Genomic DNA, 19,805 nt, shown 5'->3' on the forward strand with positions numbered 1-19,805 from the left:
TGCAGTAGAGGCTGGTGGCATTGTATCCTTGCTGTGAATGGGTATTTAGTCTTTCCCTATTTATTTGTGAACTAGAAACTCCTCAATTTCCTCAGTAGGAAATTTCCCAGTTTTTCTTCTAATCTATAAGGAAAGGGAGAGCATGAAATTTTCAATAGTAACAATTTTTATTTATTTACTTATTTGATTCTGGGTGGCATACATCATAAAGCATTAAAACAGTTAAAAGAGTACAGCATAAATATATATGGCTCCAAGTAAAACTGTTATAATGGATGCTAATGCATTTTCCTTTACTGGGATGCTATACAGTCAGGAAACAGGGCCTTTAACACAGGCAGAGACCCACAATCAAGTAATCGCAGCCTTGGGAAGTGTGCTACAAGCCCAATTCTTGCTGATGGTATTTCTGTATTGTTAACCCGAAAATTACTCAAACTACTGACATTATAGTAGAAAGAAATAGAAGACATTCTATCTAGTCCTTTCTAACAACTTGGAATCCTTTTTGTACCAAAGCAATTTGGTGCCATTATCATGTGGTGTCTGCATGTGTCTTTGTATCTTGTGTTTGAGTTTAAACTCAGTGAAGCCTTATTCAGCTGGATGGCACCATGTAGTCTCCCTACCCTTACATCACAAGGGGCTGAAAATATATGAGTGGGTCTGGTTTCTTCTTCTTGCTTACAGTCCACCATTGCTGTTTGGATGTTTTGCTTTGGGTTATTTGTTGCATTTTTCCCATTTCTGAATCCAAATATTTGAAGTGCATCGAAGAGAAGCAGTAATATGCATGAGTGCATGCGTACACATAGTCAAATGGCCCTATTACTATAAGGGTGATGTAATGATTTTAGGACAATATATAAGCATCAATAATATTTGCATTAAATGTGAAATGCGGTAGAGGCATTGGTAAAGAAAAAGAGAAAGTACCTAGAATTTCTAATATCTTTTGATCACAACTACAACCATAATTTTCTCCACGTGTATTTTAAATTTAGCAGGAATATTTAAGGAAAAGTTCCATCCTTTAATGCATGGTTATGGGAATGGCAGTTATCACCATAAATGAGGGACTGAAAGCAGCAAACTCTAGACACCTGTCATTTTTACTGCTAATCTACTAATAAGAAAATAACTTTATTACTATTCCAGAATAGCAAAGGCTACACCTGTTATAGTCAGTCTTCAAAGTTTGGTGGGCACCTCATTCAAAAGCTGAATGAATTCTGTGGCTGTTCCAAGTCTTGACAAATTGTCGACATTTACAAAAATGCAGTCATTATTACCAAAACTCATATATGAATTTCAGACATTTGTGCCTGTGTCTTTGTTTTCTGAACAGAAACCCCCAACACTCACTCTTTATTAAATTGAACTCTTTATTTGTTTTGAGAGCTTATAATTAATTTATCAAAGAAGAAATAACGTTTTTAACTGAATGAAAAAGAAAAGTCATTGTAACATTGGTACAGTTTACAGCCACTTTTACCTAGGCCTTTTGTAGTTTTATTCTTGTGCAAAATAACAATGTATGTACAGAATAACATCATAACTTTCTTCATATACCTTTTAGAGCTTCGATTTGCAGTATTGTATAAACGAAGTATTATAAATTATTTAATACTGCATTTCCTCACAGTCAAGAGAGATCTGATGATGGTACATTTGAAATGCTGAGTTGTAGGTGTCTGGTTTAAAAATGTTTGATAAATCAACCTTTACAGTTAATAATGTTTTAACTAATATTAACTAAAACTCTCCATTTTAACTCATTAGTTCTCCTTAGACAAACTACTCTGCTCGGGACCATAATCTCATGTTCGCTGTGTAGATAATAATGTTAGTTTATACATAGCATGTTGTCCAGTGGAGGAGGATAAATTGTGGCAGAGATGCTTTGTTTTTAATCATTATTTTATTTTGGCGTTCAATGTTCGCAGCGGGCAGGGCATAATGCAGGGATACCATGCTGAGAGCCAGATGTTGCACAGTTTTCCTGAGGGTGGAATTGGGATGCAGGAAGAAAAATGATAAGAAATCATTCTCCAATTATTTGACAATTTACAACTGAATTTTGATAGTAAAATCTCTAAGAAGTCAAGAAGTCACAGAATACAGTTTGTGAGTTTCATCTTGTCCCCTATTGACATAACTCACTGGGATTTGGTTTTATTTATTTTGTTTCACTTGATTTTTAAAGCCTTTGAATACAAATATATAAGATTTATGTGGCTTGTGGCTTGTTGAAAATAGCTGTATTCTTAACTTGAAGAAGTTCCAGAATCAATAAAGAGACTTATGGTGCTTATGTCAGTTAGCATTAGAAGTCCTTACTGTTTCCTTATTGTCTCCATTGTAGAAACCCTTCAAATTATATTATACATTATAATAAAAATACTTATGAGAATCTAACTATGAGAGTAACACTTTTGGTTTTAGAAAGTAACTCATCTTTTTCATTTGCACCACCCTCTCTATTTCATTTGAGGCAACAAAGCAAGAAATGTTAATCCCGAGAAGATAGAGGCGCTCTGACAATTAAAAATCTGTTGAAGTGGCAGAAAGTTAATCTACATTGTACTGTTCTTGCAAAGCTCACATCTTGAGAATGTTCCTGGCAAACTCAGATTCATATCATGGACAAATTCCTGGAACTGTCTCTGAACCTTAGGTCAATCAAGCCTAACTCATGAATTCCCCCCATTTCTGAGATGTCCTGCGCTAGTGATATTCCATTTGGAGAACTGTAATGAATTCTGCAAAATGTATTAACAGAGGCCATTCTAAGAAACATGTAACTTTCATATTTCAGTGGCTTTATAGGCCACTGGGATATCGTTTAACTTGCTGACTATGATCAATGAACCAATATGACAAAGTGTTTGGAAATCCACATTCTCTAATAAGACACCTATTCAATTTTAATATCCTTGGAAGATGCTCCTTCTGAAATCACAGAGTAATTTTGGTACTATACATTACTTCAGATTTAAAGGGAAAAAGTGCTTTGGGTATACATGCTATGGGTACATGTTTAACTCTGTTGGCAACCCCTTAAACAAGTGACCTCTTCCACTGCCTATGGAAGGAAGATGTGAGATCCCAGGAAAAGGAAGATGTGCTTCACAGAGCTATGGACACAAGTTACTTGAGCACTTCCAAAGCACCATTTTTCCTTCTAATCCACAGCCCTTCTAATCTGAAAAGAAAGCCAGAGGGGAACCAATCAATAATTCCTTCAAATTACTTGTCAAGGGGAGTCAGGCTAGTTTTGTTTTTATTCTTTTGATAGCGGGCAGGGTTTTTATAATACAGTGATTGTAATAGGCTTTATAAACAAGTAATGTTTATGGTTTATTTGTTGGTATTCCAAAATATGTTTTGAAGTTCTAAAATATTTTAGTTAGTTCTTTTTAGATTTTAACAATGTGCCTAAGATTGTTGAATTTGCTTTAGCTAGCTATTAACTTCTTGTCATTGTTTTTTTTAATCCCATTTATATCCCGCCCTTCTCCGAAGAAGGTTTTCCAACTATACCTTCAATAGAACCAAAAGATTATATTAAATGCCTCAGCTAAATAACTCAATAAGAAATTTTTTTCTTCCATGATAGTGTTTTGCAGTCTGGTTGAGCCAAATAATATTGAGAGCAGCTTTTAGACCAGGTGTGTCAAACTCAATTTCATTGAGGGCCGCATCAGCATTGCGGTTGCCCTCAAGGGGCCGGGTGGGTGTGGCCTGGGTGGGCGTGGCTAGAGTGTGTATGGCCTACTGGGTGGGCGTGGCCAGCTCTACATCGTTCGCATCAAGGGTGCCTATGGGGGCCTGGGCAGGAGTGGGACAGATCTGAGGGTCTCTGGCAGAAGGAGGGTCTCTGGGCCAGGGCCAAGGCAGTGGGGGCCGTTCCCTCACTGTTTCCAGGATGGCTTCGCGGGCCACATGAAACCACTTCGCGGGCCAGATCCGGCCCCCGGGCCTTGTGTTTGACATGTCTGTTTTAGACACTGATGAGGACTGCTGTCAAAAGGAAAGCTTAAGCTGAAATGGCATACTACTGAGCCCTTTGGATCCTGTACATGGATTTTTTAAAAATGAGGCTGAAAACTGTGCTAAATAAAAATTACACTGACTTATCATTGAGTCTTTAAAATATAAATCAAACTACTCTGTTCTAATAGGAAGAAATACTGAAGAAGAAGAAGCTATGATGCAAGAATGGTTTATGTTAGTCAATAAGAAAAATGCCTTGATAAGAAGAATGAATCAACTTTCTCTTCTGTAAGTATGCCTTGATTGATGAATGACTGCAAAAGTTGGTAATTTTTCTGCATCCTTTTAGAATATTTTATAGCAGTGGTTCCCAACCTATGGTCTGTGGACGTCACAGGGGGTCCAGAAAGGCTTGAAGAAATGTTATGATTTAAATCTTAAGTTATCTCTTGGGGGTCCATGGCCATGGTCTATGGCCAGAAAAGATGTTTAAATGGCTCCATAGTGAAGAAAAAATTGAGAACCACTGCTGAATAGAGCAGAGCAGAGCAGAACAGAATAGCTTTATTTGGCCAAGTATGATTTATACACACAAGGAATTTGTCTCTGCTGCAGAATATTTCAGAATATTTCATCATATGTAGTGAAAATTTATTAGATAATTAAGAAATAATTCAATTTTCACTCATTTCAGATAGAAGCTTATGAAACATATACTTCTGTAAAATAGTACTATGGTCAAATATTGGAACATGAAAATTAATGGTTTCTCTATATACCATTCTACCTTAATTGTAGAGATCTAACTCACATAGGCATTAGTTCCTACAAGTCAGTCACTCTTTGCATTTCCTGATAAGAATGGACTTGATTTGCACTTCCAGGACCAATGGACAAATTAGAACGTTTTGGTCTTCAGACCTTGGTTCTTTTCTGACTTTGTTAGTGCTACTTACTTAGTCTATTTAAAAATAATAAGGTTAGGTAAAATAGATGTGAAATATAAAAGATATTTCAAAATACTTATTTTCTCAGCAAAAACAATAATGGAGTTTTTGTGAGGAATTGCTAAAACTAATGAAAAAATAGAACATAACAGATTTATATACAAATGTTATGCTGATCAGAAATATGCCAATCTGTCCATTCTTAGTTTCACCAGCAAATTGAACGCTGAAACTCTTTCCACCACCTATAAAGTGGAAGACAAATGTATTTCAGATTATAATATAGGGGGGAAAGCGTGAATACATATACAAAGCAAATGAGTACATTCTGGTATGGAAATGTCTAAATACAATTTATATTAAATGCTAGGCCTGACAATCAGAAAAAGTGAAATATTTAAATGAAATTTTAAATAACAGTTGAAATAGGGAAGAAGTAAGGCATAAGTGATATTCATTGTCTCCATTCTTTGTTATGCCCATTTTACCTACTCGTAGGCAGATACAGAAATTTCCAGTATAGGAAGTGAAGATAATATAAACAGTTTCAACATTACAATTAATACAGACCAGAGCTTTATCTCAGCTCATGCCATTTGTGCACCTAATTCAGTATTGCATGCTCTGATTGGCAGTTGTTCCCTAAAATCTCTGGGTTATTATCCAGGTCTGCAAACTGAACTAAGTCAGAGTTTCCTCACATAAACATGAAATGGGATCACACACCTAATACACATCCTACAGGCCTATAGGAGGAGAGGCCTTGGGAAGAATACATGATGTCAATCTGGGTTCTCAACTTCACGAATCATGGTTTATAAATCTTGAACTAACTTCCAAACTGGATGGTTTCCAAGTATCAAACACCATTGTCATCCGATACTTCTTAAACAAAAGCATCAGGCCAAGAGCAGAGAGTGAAAGATCATTTTACAGGACTACAGGTGAAGCTATTTATTAAAGGAAATGAAGGTGAAACTATTTTGTCAGATGAATGATAAAAAAAAATGAAGGGCAAGCCTTGTTTGAAAATACACAAGACCCTTTCAGAAAATCACTCAACTCTGACAGGATGGTTTTGAGGTACACATTCCACCATTTTTTCTGTGCAATACATACAAAAATGAATGTCTTTCCATGAAGCAATGATGGCTATTAGTCTTGATGGTAGCCCTGATCATTACTGTATAGCAGTTCTTCTGTCCTCTTCAGTGTATTACTTGCTAGTATTCCAGAAGGATATTTTTTTTAAAAAATGAGGAATACTGAACTCTGCAAACTCCAGAATTTCCACTTCTGATACCCAGATCACAGAAGCTATAGCAGCAATCTCTGAATGCTTAATAGTCAGGCTTCTCTGCTATCTTGATGTACTCTGCTCCAACAAAAGCATGCATCAAGCGTGCATAGGGGTCTTGAAGAAACAAGTTGCACTTAAGCCATGATTATTTAGGCTGACCTCTCATTGTAGCCATACTTGTTCCCTCCATCTACTTATTATCCAATTTTATTTATGATTATAATGGATTGACTCGATCCTTTCTTCAGGCCTCTTAGTTTGGTGGCTCCAGGTTACATGCTACATGGAACACAGGACCTTCTGGAGCAAAGACAGATTGTCGTCTACATAGCAGAAGCCAAAGCTTGCCTCAGAATATTCAGAAATAAAATTTAAAAATATTTACAGACTGAAGAGAAATGTAAATGAGACATTTTCAAGATGCTGTTGTGCAACAGCATTGTAGAAAGAACTGTAGACAGTACTTTCCAATGAATGTTACAAGTTAATATAAGGAGCATTTGGAAGCACCAGGGCTTTTTTTTGTCATAGAACACCCAGAACGGAGTTCCAGCACCTTTTTTGGATGGAACCTTGTAGGGTAGGCAAGGCGGGTTGTATGACTTGTGTGAGTTCCGGCACCTTTTTCTTTTACAAAAAAGGCACTGGGAAGCACTGATCCTATCCGAATAAGGTTTTATTCTTGCATATCGTTTGTTTAGAGTAGCTTAATCCTAGAGAAAAAGTCAGCTTAGAGTCCTAAAAATCAATCAAAATTAAAGGTTCTTTTTAGCATTTAATGATTTAGTAATTAACATATTGATGAACTTCTACAATTTGCCTAGGGAAAAAGAACATGACTTAGAAAGGCGGTACGAACTACTGAACAGGGAGCTAAGAGCCATGCTTGCTATTGAAGGTAAGAAATACTTTGAAAGATAGATTTTTCTCTGTGGAAAAAAAAACTTTTCAGACATTCTTGAAAACCTGAGTCTGGAAAAACGTAGAACTCCCAATACACCTTATTAAAATGAAGTTAAATTCGTGATAATTTGAGTGGCCTTTATTTTGATACGTAACGCTGTTTTTGCTTCAGTACAAAATAAAGAAAAAGTATATTTCATTTTGATAAGGTAAACATTTTAGGCAGGCCTCATCTATCTTCAGTGGAAATATGCTTTTGTTAAATTAATACTTCATTGGGCAAAAGAATTAGAACAATCTTTTGGATATATTTTATTCATTCTCTATAGCTTTCTAAAAGGCTAGTCACCTCATCTAAATGGAAACCTCTGAATAGACTGACCTAGGGATATATTGTACAATTACCTGCTCTTACTGATACTTTAAATTACTGTATTACCCAGGGAAAGATTTATAATAAAAAATAAACATCAAGATAGATTAAACTAGCTTTATTTTGTTAGTTATTTAAATGCACCCTGCGTATTGTTTTGTTTTAATAAAGCTGTCATTACTTGTATCTTTTAGCCTCAAATTCTGTCTTTACAGTTCAAAGATGTTTACTTAAAAGTTAATCCTTTGGGCTCTGTAAATGCGTACGATGGATCTTTTGTCTAATCAATTTAAATTGATTTTGCTATTCTGTATTGACCTCCTAACCCTTTGACTGTCCATGGTAATTTCCTTCTTCACCTGATAAGGTACCTGATCCATAATAAATCAATTCTAATTAGTTTAGAGGCTTTACTGAAAGCATGAGTTTGGAGGGGAAAGCCATGAAGTGCCAGGTAGCTTTTTACACCTCTTTGTATTTTCTTAACCAAAGTTGAAAATAATAGAAATCCTGAATAAAATCTACATCCAGAACATGTTCGTCACATTCTAGAAAGGGACCTGACAGCTATAAATATATTTTAAAAGAAATCTCTAAGCCCAGTAATCTAGAAAGTATTGTTTTCTAGACCACTGTGCTTTAAGGCTTGAAAGATGCTTAAGTAATTGCATGAAGTAGCAATGTGTTGGTTTTTAAACAATATTATAAACCATATTTTAGGAATAATATTGAGAGACAGAAACCTTATATTATCTCTCATACGCACATGCGTGCACATTGTAATGATTTTAACAGCAATTGTCATGTCTCCTCTTTCAGTGGACTTTTTAAATTGGATAACATTTATCAATCATTTCCTAGCAACTAAACGTTATACAGAAATTTATTAGTCTCATCTACAAACAATTTCAATCAGTGGAACAAGAAAAATTACACTTTTACCTTTACTGTATCCTGGAAATCAAGAATTTAAATCTGGAACAGATCTGAGAGTGGGTATAAGGAGAAAGAAATCTTGTTGAACAAGCAAAAGTCTACTTGTGAGACATTTTATTTATTTATTTTAAAAAGGACTTGTATAACCACCCCTATTGTGACTATAACCAAAGGCAGTGCATAAAGCAGTAAAAACAGCAAAATCTCTCAAACAAGCTGAATAAAAATTAACAAATGCTAAATCAAAATGTGTGGTACCTCTTTAATGCATCAATTTTACAGGGCTCTAGCTTCATTCTAGGGATGCGGTGGCTCAGTGGATTAGGACGCTGAGCTTGTCGATCAGAAGGTCGGCAGTTTGGTGGGTCGAATCCTGAGTGCCGCGTAACAGAGTGAGCGCCTGTTACTCGTCCCAGCTTCTGCCAACCAAGCAGTTCGAAAGCACGTAAAAATGCAAGTAGAAAAATAGGGACCACTACAGTGGGAAGATAACAGCATTCCGTGCGCCTTTGGCATCTAGTCATGCCGGCCACATGACCACGGAGACGTCCTCGGACAAGCGCTGGCTCTTCGGCTTTGAAACGGAGATGAGCACCGGCCCCTAGAGTCAGAAACGACTAGCACACATGTGCAGGGGAACCTTTGCCTTTACCTTTTAGCTTCATTCTACCATATCACTTGTGGGAACAGCCACCTGCTCAAGGCCTCCTGGAAGATAAGCAGCATAGGCCACCTGCTTGGATCTCTGGGGAAAGGTTATTCCACAGGGCCAGGACAGCTATAGAGAAAGGTACACTTCCCCAGGTTCCTTCTACTAGATGACAACATTTAAAGGAAGGGAGCTGTAACACACCAACGTTATCTGGCCTTGTCTCATTTAGGGCTTTTAAGGTGATAACCAGCACACTGAATTGCTTCTGAAAAGAAACTGGAAGCCAGTCCAGTTTAAGCAGCAATAGTGCAGTATAGTATTGGTATGTTCTGGGCCAGTTGTAGTTTCTTGATGGTTTTCAAAGGCAGCTCTATGTACTACAGCACATTAGAGTAATCCAACAGAGAACTGACAGGGCATGAATGAGTGTAAGCAAGGCCTCCTGCTTCAGGAATGGCTACAGTTGGTCCACAAGATGGATCTCTGCAAAGGTTCCTCAGCCATGGCTGCCACTTCCTCCTTGAGCAGGTTTTTTAAGTCCGGGGGACTCCCAAATTGTACACCAGCCCTGTCCAAGAATCAAAGATTACATATCACTTGATGCAGGATGTCCAAAAATTCAGAATGACGTTGTCTTGCTAGGATAGAGTTGAAGTTGGTTCTTTCCCTCCAAACCTTTACATCTTCTAGAGACCGGGCCAACATTTGAGGATGTTGCCCTCAAGTTATCCCACTCTATTTCATTCTGAATAGACATACTGGGGAGCCTATCAGTACTCTGTTAATACAATTATAATGCATCATGACAGTGTTCAAATGGCACAACTTCTTGTTCACTCAAAACCAGGAGTTACCTGAAACGCTTACTTGGTTTTGAGTGATATTCCAAGTGCCAGACTCTGAAAGATGGGTGAAGATGTGATATAAATTATATCAATTAAATTCTATTTTTATGATTTCATTCTGTTAACAAATTTAATTACTAAATGTATTTATTTCTCAATGCACGAACATACTCACACATACATATGTATATACAATTATTCCCCCTCTTAATACATATAAACATACCCACATATAACAATCCCATACAGTATTTTTTTAAATTTCTCAGTTGATTGTTCCGTGCACATCATATATATCTATACAAATGTTGTCAACTCATCCTAAAGAATCCTTACAGTATCTCCTTCATCCTGTGGGAATATTAACTTACATTGGTTTTTTTAGAGTGGTATACAGGCAAATCTCTGGAGGCAGTTCTCCTGCAACCAGGACCTTTGGGGATCTTCTATCAGTGGGAACCAGGGGAACAAATCAGAAGCAATGCTTGCCCATCTCCCAATATCTCCTAGCAATCATGAACATCAAGAAATGGTTCTTGGATCTGTTAATCAACTGGCCCAAGATATTTTTTAATTACCAATTCCATTATTCGAGAGCGCTTTCTCTTTTTTTCTAGCACACATGTCTGTGTTACCATTTCTTATTTTTTCACTCTCTTCTTCCTGGGAAAAATGAGCAATTGTGAATAGACAAATGAAAAGTAGACTTGCTTGGCCAAGAAAGCAGTAAATCAAGACAGCAACATGTGAGCACCACTTCAGCGAACCTTCACTTCAAAAACAAAAGTAAAGGCTAATAGAAATAAAGTCACCCATTGTCCACATGCGGTGGACAAGGCAGCTGAAAATGCAGTAGCTGAGCAGGAGAAAAATGTTGTTTGCTTTGTTTCTTTCTTTGTGTGATAAGGAAATTAGTTGTGTATGCATGGCACTTAACTTCCAGCTGGGTAGAACAGTGGCCAGTCCTGATCTATCCCAGTCACTAGAGGAAACTGCACAAAACCTTATTCCATGACCAGCATGGAGTTACACTATTTTGTGCCACTGCAGGGTGATAGCAATGACAAAGTTTGTCAACAGATTCTTCAGGGGGCTATAGGAAAGGTTTGGGCTACACACCCTGGAGCCATAATTTGTAAAACTCTATTATATATAGACCCAAGCCTTAGAGCAAGCAAATGTGTAGATTATGATGCTTTGTAAATAGAAGATTTAACTAATCCTATAACCTTATTTCCATCAAAAGTGTTGGCCTTGTGTATATAGCCGTACTTGCATATTCGCAGCCTGAAAGGTATAGTTCTGCAGTGGTTTCAGTATTTCCCAGCTGGAGAGCAAATTTCAGGAGGTGATACTAGGAGATGCTGTTTGACGTCCCATCGTTTGAATATGCAGTTTCACAGAGTTCAGTGTTGTCCTAACGTGCTACTTAACATGAAATTGTTGAGGAGTTTAATCGTGGCGTATTTAGAATTGTACAAATAACAGGGATATAAATAGCTTAATATACATCTATAAAACAACATATAATCTATCTATTTGCAGTTATGTACTTAAATGCAGATGCTGCTCATTCCCATCCTGAGACATTTAACTAGAGTTTATAAAAGATTTGGTCAGCTTTGCTTTCGAGTCGTATATTGCTCCAAAGCTCTCATATCAAGCTGTAGAGCAGACACTTTTCAGACTTGCACTAAGTTCCGATTCACGACACCTTTAAGAAAGGGATCCACAACCTGGCCTTTTGACTTGTAGACTTACTAGTAATGTAATAGCTTTGTAGCAATCTTAACTTTTGGAACAGAATAAAATTACGCTACATGACTAAGAAGGGCTGAATCTCAGAATGGGTTGCCTGGTTGTTCATATGTGCTTTCATGAAATATGAAGGAGGTTCATAATTACTGCAAAATCAAATTGTCTCATTGACACTAGCTGAGTGTTGAGAATCTTCATGCATGCATGGTCCTTTCGGTTCATATTTAAAAGCCTTCCTGAAAAAGATTATGTTCATGTTTTGCACCCCCGAGGGGAGGGGTGGAGGCACAGTTTTCTGTCCAAGAAATGGATCTTCTTTAGAATGTTCTACATTTATTCTTGGCTTCAAGTTTGAAGTGTGGGCACTTCTTAAAGGATTTATGCATAGGGTTCACTATTTTTGTAGTTATGATTTGTATGATAAGCTTTTTATATTTAAAATCAATAGGTAATCCTGTGGAGGAGCTTATCCTCTAAAACCCCGTTTGTAAATCTATTTAAGTTTTGTTACATAGTTCTGGCCACAGTACTCCATAGATTGATTAGGTTCAGCAGTAGAATTCTATCAAATGGAGGAGGAGGAGGAGGAGGAGGAGGAGGAGGAGGATGCAAACTCAGGATTGTCTGTTGACTGGTACTAAAGCTAAGATCTTAACTTCAGTCACCCAATATGCTCTTTACAAAACTCATGTTAATTTTCATCAACAGTGTAAGTCTTATTTTATAGTGACAACCTTGAAAGTTTTGTTTTTATTTTTTAGTTGTAAAACTTTGATCATTTTCATTCTGATGTTTTTTTTCCAGAGTGCTCGTCATGATATTTTTATAAAAATACAAAGATATAAACATCAGTAAAATAAATACATCTGTTATTGTTATGAATACACATTAAACAATAAAATTCCTTAAAAATTGAATACGACATACAGTAACTGCAGTGTTAATCCTAATAGAAGTTTTGGCTTTTTACCCCTTTTAAACAACTTACATCAGGGGCTCCCAACCGGGGGTGCTCGCGCCCCCTGGGGGAACAAGGTGATATTCCAGGGGGTGCAAAAACTTGGGTTTTCAAAATTATAGTGTAAATACATAATTTGTTGCCATTATTTTGAACTTTTGTAAGGGGTGCAAGAAAATATCAGAAGCATTCTAGGGGTACAGGTATAGAAAAGGTTGGGAACCGCTGAGTTACATCTATGAGATATAACCAATTATCTTTAATTTCAAACGTAGTTTTCATTGTGACACAGGAGGGAACATTGCTGTTTGAAGCAACATATTTTTATATATATTTTTAAGAATGTATCTTGGCCAATAGTGCCAAATTTGCAGTTGTCAGGAGAGAGAGAGTGGGGGAGAAAACTTGTACCTCAATGAAGTGAGTTCACCTGAAATTAATAGAACTTTTTTTCTGAAGAAGGTTCAGGTGACTGCTTAAGCAGATTGTTCAAAAATGTTTTCATCTAAGACTTCAGGACTTATAATTTTGGGTATCTGATTATTATCCCAGCAGAATTATCATGTCTATTATTTACTTTGATCAGAATATTTCACACTGTTTACTTCTGAATGTAAATAAAATTGCAGTTAGTATCTTAATGAAAGTGTGGTACTTATCCAATAAAGCTTTGCTTAAACTGGTTTTACATGAAAAATGAATTTCTGAAATCTGTGGTTTTATTTCAAAGAATGTGTTTCGAACAGTATTTTGGATAATAAGAGTTTGGACATTCTTCCAACCTAGAGATAGTAGTTGTTCCAGCTTTGCTTTCCAGTTCCAAATATAGGAATTGAAATGTAACATTTTCACAAAGTTATGCACAGAGGTTATTTTTCTTCCATTCAATGGTGTACAGTTCTCAAAGATTACCTGGACAAGTCCCTTCAGTTTTCTTAGCAAGGTTTTTCAGAAGTGGTTTGCTATTACTTCCTCCAAGGGCTGAGAGAGCGCGACTGGCCCAAGATCACCCAGCTGACTTTGTGCTTAAGGTGGAATTAGAACTCACGGCCTCCCAATTATTAGCCTGATGCCTGAATCACTACTCCAAACTGGCTCTCTATATGTATAGGTTAGAAACATGTTTTTTCCTAAATGCAAATGCAGGTACTGGCTATTGTTGAATAATAGGAGACTCTGTAATTTTTGTTAGTTCCCCTTCTTCTCAGTGAAATATCTAAATAAAATAGTTGTTATTTTCTGCTTCTGTGCATGAGCATAAGTTCCCCTTATGTCTATTAGTATGCATATGCTAACTTTGCATATTGGGAAAGCAATTTAAAGACTGGTCCACACATTCCTGGTTTTCTATTGCTGTTTTAAGCTTTATTGGATGAATCTGCATCTAATTTTTAATTTGTAAATACAAAACCAAATTCACTCTGGCACTACTTGCTTGCATAAAGCTTCTGAACAGTTTTTCTGCCTTGAATAAATTTTGCTTTGCAGGGGGGGTCAGGGGGATTTGAACCAGCACATTCTTGTGTGGTTTGTGAAGATTCACATGGTAACCATTGGGGTGCATTGTTAGGTTTATCTGAATAAGCACCAGCCATGTGAGGCTTAACATGATTGCTCAGGGCAATGGCCAGGGAAGAGAGAAATCCAAAAGACTTCCAGTGCCTTTCCTCTGTTTTCGTTTTTTTGTGGGGTTTTTTTTTGCAAAAGTTGATAGAGGACACCACATGAGTCAGAAGCTATGGAGGGTTTTCTGTGTTGTTGTTGTTGTTGATTTAAAGAAGGTGGGTGTCCTGTTTCTCTCCTCCTTCTCATTTGTTCCTCTATCTCTCTCATCATCTACTTCTCCTTCTCTTCATTGTTTACCTTCCTAATGAGGGAGGCGGGATAGGGAGGTAGTTGAGTGACAGATACAGGCCCTTGCTGTCTGGCCTCTAGAGCAGCTTGTTTGGTGTGCTCCAGTGTTAAAACTGCCCTTTTTAATGAAACATTGATACTGTTTGTCTTATAAGAAGAGATATCAGCAAAGAGACCTGACTATGATAGAATCTCATTCCTTTATGATCTCTTGAAATAAAAAAAAATAAAGCAAACCTAAACCATAGAAGAAAAAGATATAAATTCTTACATATGCAAGAATTCATATTGTGGCTGTCAACAAATCTGGAAAATTATGTGAACTTAAGATTCAGTTTATTAGAGAAACTATCAAGCAATCTGAATCATTATGGAAAAAAGTTGAGTGATATTATTTAGTAGATGTACGTCGATTTCATAGGAGACACTAATTGTTGATTCTCATTTTAAAATTATTCTGAGGCGCCTAGTGACCAGTGTATTTTCAACTGCTAAGATATAGCAAAGGGGGGGAAAAGAAAATTATAATCAATTTGGAAGAGAAAGGCAATTGCATTGTGATAAAAGTTTTATTGTATGTTGTTTTGCAGTTTTCAATCTCTATCTTTTTCTGGTTCAGAAACAGAATCTCTGTAATTCATGAGAAGGGGGTGGAAGTTATTTAGGAAATCTGTAATAAAAACAAGTGCATAAACATTACTAAAAATGCAATCTTTTGTGTATCTTCTCTTAACTATGTTTTGTTGAATAAAATGTTTTTCCCCACAAACATGAATGTAGGAAAACCACAACCCCCCCCAAAAAAAAACTTGTTTCATTTCATACATATTTATGTTATTGAGTAGTATTACTCAAAAAAAATGCATAGGTTTTTCTTAAATAATGCTGAAAAATATTGGGTCTTATTTTATCAAACAGAACCTGAAGAAGTCAAATTAGATTTCTTGTAGTTATATAGATACATAGGGAAACCAGCCCGATGATACTGATTTGTTTAGATCATATGTATATTAAGCTCTGAAAGCACACATTTCTGGATTTCTTCTCTTTTCAGACTGGCAAAAGACTGAAGCTCAGAAGAGGCGGGAGCAACTTTTGCTAGATGAACTTGTTATTCTCGTTAATAAACGTGATGCGCTGGTCAGAGATTTAGATGCCCAAGAAAAACAGTAAGCTTCATATTTTTGAGGAATGCCAGTAATAAGATCAAGTTTTGTTTGCATTGTTCTTAAAGTTTTATGTTCAAGAAAAAAAACCCTTCAAGAGAAGGTCAATCATCTGGCATAGAAGCAATTAAATCTCCTTAAGTCCTGCATTTTGGTAAAGTGATCTGCTACTAGTTCTTACCTATGGAAACAGATGGTGTAACCTGGTCCCTGAAGTGACTCCCTAAACTCCTTATCTGTGCATAACTACTACATTGAAATGTAAAGCAGAATTTTGATAGGAAAACTACTGACAATTGTATTTGATTTTTAGGGCTGAAGAAGAAGATGAGCATTTGGAAAGAACACTTGAACAAAACAAAGGAAAAATGGCCAAGAAAGAAGAGAAATGTATCCTTCAATGACTAGCTTTCATGGGCCAAGATACTGTCACTTTTTGTAACTTCAGCCTTCTTACATTTTGGATATATGCCAACACCAAGACTAGAGAACTAAATCACAAACAGACCTCTTAAAATTTCAGAATTTTCCATTTGACCAGATCAGCTTTATCTTAAATTGTTTTCTGATTCTCTCTCCCCTTTTCATTCAAGCAACAGGGTTTCAGAAATAGCTTTCCACCGGGACTTTTTTTTTGTGGATTTAATTATCTTAAATAAGTTTGCTCCCAAATGTTTAAGCAGCCATCCACTTGTGTAAAAAGTGAGAAAACCCTAGCTTTATATTTTAGTTAAAAGAACTTGCAAATACATTGTTCTATGTAGTTACACAGCACAGAAAGAAGGAAACATGCTCAAGTTATTTCCTCTGGTTCTGCCATATGTATTAAATATGTTATCAACCATTTTATTGTTCGATCATACTCATACAATTTCTTTCAATGTGCTATATTTACATGCTTTTTTCAGCTGCAGTTTTACACTTTCATTGTAAGTACAATTATGAAATTTAAGGCTTTCTTATGTGCTCAGAGAGCAGTTCTTTTTAACCAATCTTTTAAGAGTCTTGCAACCTAAAAAAAAAGCGATTGTAAAGATAAGGCTAATTGAAGTATGATCAGTTTACAGAAAATTCTTCTTTTGAGGCTACCCCATTTTTTATTAATTATTTATTTACCTGTTAGTTTAGGTCCCCTTTCTTGATCTTGTGCTGGACCTCTGCAGTCTGGTTCTACAGTGCTGTTAATATTTATTCTGTATCCATCAGGGGTCTGTCTTGCCATTGTTTGGAAAATCTTGCAAGTAAATATAATCCTTCTTTAGTATCATGCTCATTTTTGTGGAAATGGTTATGTTTATTTATTACAATACCAAGTTATGTATAATTTTTCAATAAAAGCTGGATCTTTCTTATCATAGCTGGACTGGGCTGCTTTATTATACATTTCAAAGCCAGTTGCTTCTCTAGGACGTTGTGGTGTAATTGTCAGCCCAAAACACAAACAAACACACACACACACACACACACACATCTTTTTCAATTTGAGAAATTGGAGCTAATTGGGAGAATATTAATCTCTTTTTTATTTGTAATAATTATAAATGACTTATTTAATATTTAGAGTTATTTTACAAATGTGTTACACAAAGATTAGGCACTCATCTGTCCCTGTAAGTTTATGTTAATTACAATAATTTGTTAATTTGTTCAGCTACAATAATTTGCTTTTATTCATTGAAAATAAATACAGCTGAATTCCGTGAAGCAAACTGCTTACAAATTGCTGATGTGCTATATGTGTATCCAAAGTTTTTTTAAAAAAAAAAATCAGCATATTCCACATATCTCTATCAACAAATGAGCTGCATTGAGCACAGGGCTTTCTTCCAGATAAAAAAAAATGTATAGGATTTCAGCCTAAGCTACTTCTTATTTTTATAATTAAACCTGTAGCCCAGGATCTGGCATTGATACACTCTGCCCTGTTCAACAAGTCTGAAGGATATTTAAAAACAGTGCCAAGACAAGTAATTCATTCTTCTGAATGTGAGCTGAATTGATTTAACCAGAAATTGGATCAGATGGGTTTCACTCTGGAAAAAAAAATCAAACTAAAGGATTATTTGCAGTGGGAAACAGTTTGTTTGCAGTTGGAACAGAAGTGGGTCTTACAAACGTGGATCTTGGTTCTACTCCTGTCTGGAGGAGCCCAAATCTCTTTGCTGTTTGAATGGATGTAAAACTCACCAGAAAACTGGGGGAGGGGGGGGGTAATGGGGAGGGACAAAGAGAGATTCACAATCTAGATCAGGGACTTATGTTGGAAGGGAGGGGGGAACCAAAAGCGTTGCAAGGAGAATCCCCGATATGTTACAGAATCCACATGGTGAATAATCCGGTTAAAATGATAACAAGTGCCAGTGTAAATACGAGGAAACTGCACCTTGTGCCTTTGGATGTATTCATAATGGGAATCGCTTTCTGCCCCGGCGTTCATATGCTAAACGAATTAAACCTCTTATCTTCCTCGATGACTGGATGAAATTCAGGACAGAACCTCTCTCGCTCTCTTTTCTCCCTTCTACCCTCCCTCTCTCCTTTTTCTCCTCCCCCTTTTCTAAATCTCCCCCACGCCGTACGCGACCTCCTCCTCCCCCCCCCGTATTGCTGCCCCCTCCTTCCCTATCCTTCCCCCCCCCCCGCAACAAAGGCGACAAATTCCACCGCCTCAGCCTGCCTTTAAAAGCGGCGTTTAATTTGGGCCGAGGAGGAGAGAGGAGAGAGAAAGCGGGCGAGCAAAGCGGCGGGGACCGCGTTGCTCTTTGTTACGAGAGAAACTCGCTTAATTCGCTTTGCCGGTTCCTGAGGGCCAGATTAGAATTTATTAATTTGCTGTTTCGCGTGTGTCTCCATGCTCGCACCCACCCCACCCACCCTCCATTCCGCTGCCTCTCCCGCCCAGTGCCTCAACCAGGGGAGCTCCGCGCGGCTCCGGACCCCCGGCGAAAGCCGACGGCGGGCCGGGCCCAGGAGCTTCCAGACGCGAGGCGCGCCGTTCGCCTCATCTCCCGCGCTCGATTCCCGCGGGGAAAAAAAACCTCCCTTCTCAGGCACTAGCGGGGCTCGCACGTCTCTCGGCGACTAAAAAAGCGGGCAGCGTGAAAGGGACGGGTTGCCGCCGCCTTCACGATGACGGGTGGGGGGGGGGAAAGGGAGAGGAGACCCCGTTCTTGAGTAATTTGGCGGCGAAAGGCCGGTCGGGCTGTGGCGATGCCACGCTTGGACTCGCCGCCCAAAGGTGGCACCGGCCAAGGCGGCCCCGTCCGGCTGCGCCATTGGCTGGAGTTCTGTTTGGGAGAGGGGGAGGCGGCGCCCGCTCCCCTCCATTAACCCCCCCCCCTCCGCCCCCGGGAGCGAAGCCTTCTTCCCTCGAGGAAGAGTTAAAGGGCGGGGTGAGCAGAGGCGGGCGCTGCTGGGTCTTGGCGAGCCTTTTCTCCCGGCCTCGGCCGCTGAGGCTGGGCTGACCAGAGCAGCTTCTCGCGTGGGGCTTTCGATCTGAAGACAGCGGCCGCGCTGGCAGACTTTCGAAACAAAGCGGAGCTCGGATCGAGGCAAAGGACAAGGCCGCCCTGGAAAATAACCCCCACGCGATGGGGAAGCCGTCGGAAGGAAATGCCTTGACTCTTAGTGCGCCTTGAAAGGGGTCCAGGGCATTGTGCCGCAACTTTACCGTCGGGTCCCAAAAGGGGCTTTGTCAAGAGGCCCCTGGCCTCCCTTTGTTTTTCTTTCAAGACGTTTCGCTTCTCATCCGAGTAGTTCCTCAGCAGCGAAACGTCTTCAAAGAAAAACAAAGGGAGGCCAGGGGCCTCTTGAAAAACCACCTTGGGGACGACCAAGACCTGGAAAACTGAAAATCTCCATAGACATTTACTGTCGGGTAACTTCAGCGGCCGCCGCTTCTGGTTTCTTGAAGGGGATCCGACTTGCCTTGATTCAACGAACCGCCTCTGTTTCGAAGTTTCCGTCTTTCGAGTAGCCTTACCCGAAAAAAAAGTAAACGCCATAGATTTTAGTTGAACTGCGCGGGGATTATTACATTAAATTGGAAAGAAAATGGGGTGGCTGATTTGTGTTTGTGTTTCTTTGCCTTCCTACTGCGGACCCCAAACGACTCCAC

The 19,805-nt window shown here is 38.3% G+C and overlaps 1 protein-coding gene across 8 annotated transcripts in view; it reads left to right on the plus strand.

Moving 5' to 3' along the window:
• The window catches only part of EHBP1 (EH domain binding protein 1), a 295,160-nt gene extending 278,117 nt beyond the window's left edge, over window positions 1-17,043 (plus strand). For all 8 annotated transcript variants that reach the window (XM_083369525.1, XM_083369529.1, XM_083369527.1 and 5 more), the window contains 4 exons: window positions 4,185-4,284; window positions 7,068-7,141; window positions 15,577-15,691; window positions 16,002-17,043. In XM_083369525.1, the coding sequence (XP_083225651.1) occupies window positions 4,185-4,284; window positions 7,068-7,141; window positions 15,577-15,691; window positions 16,002-16,092 (380 nt within the window). In that variant the 3' untranslated portion in view covers window positions 16,093-17,043. The remainder of the gene's footprint in view (window positions 1-4,184; window positions 4,285-7,067; window positions 7,142-15,576; window positions 15,692-16,001) is intronic.
• The last annotated feature ends 2,762 nt before the right edge of the window (window positions 17,044-19,805 follow it).

Source organism: Vipera ursinii, assembly GCF_947247035.1.
Source record: "Vipera ursinii genome assembly, chromosome: 1".
NCBI lineage: Eukaryota > Metazoa > Chordata > Lepidosauria > Squamata > Viperidae > Vipera > Vipera ursinii.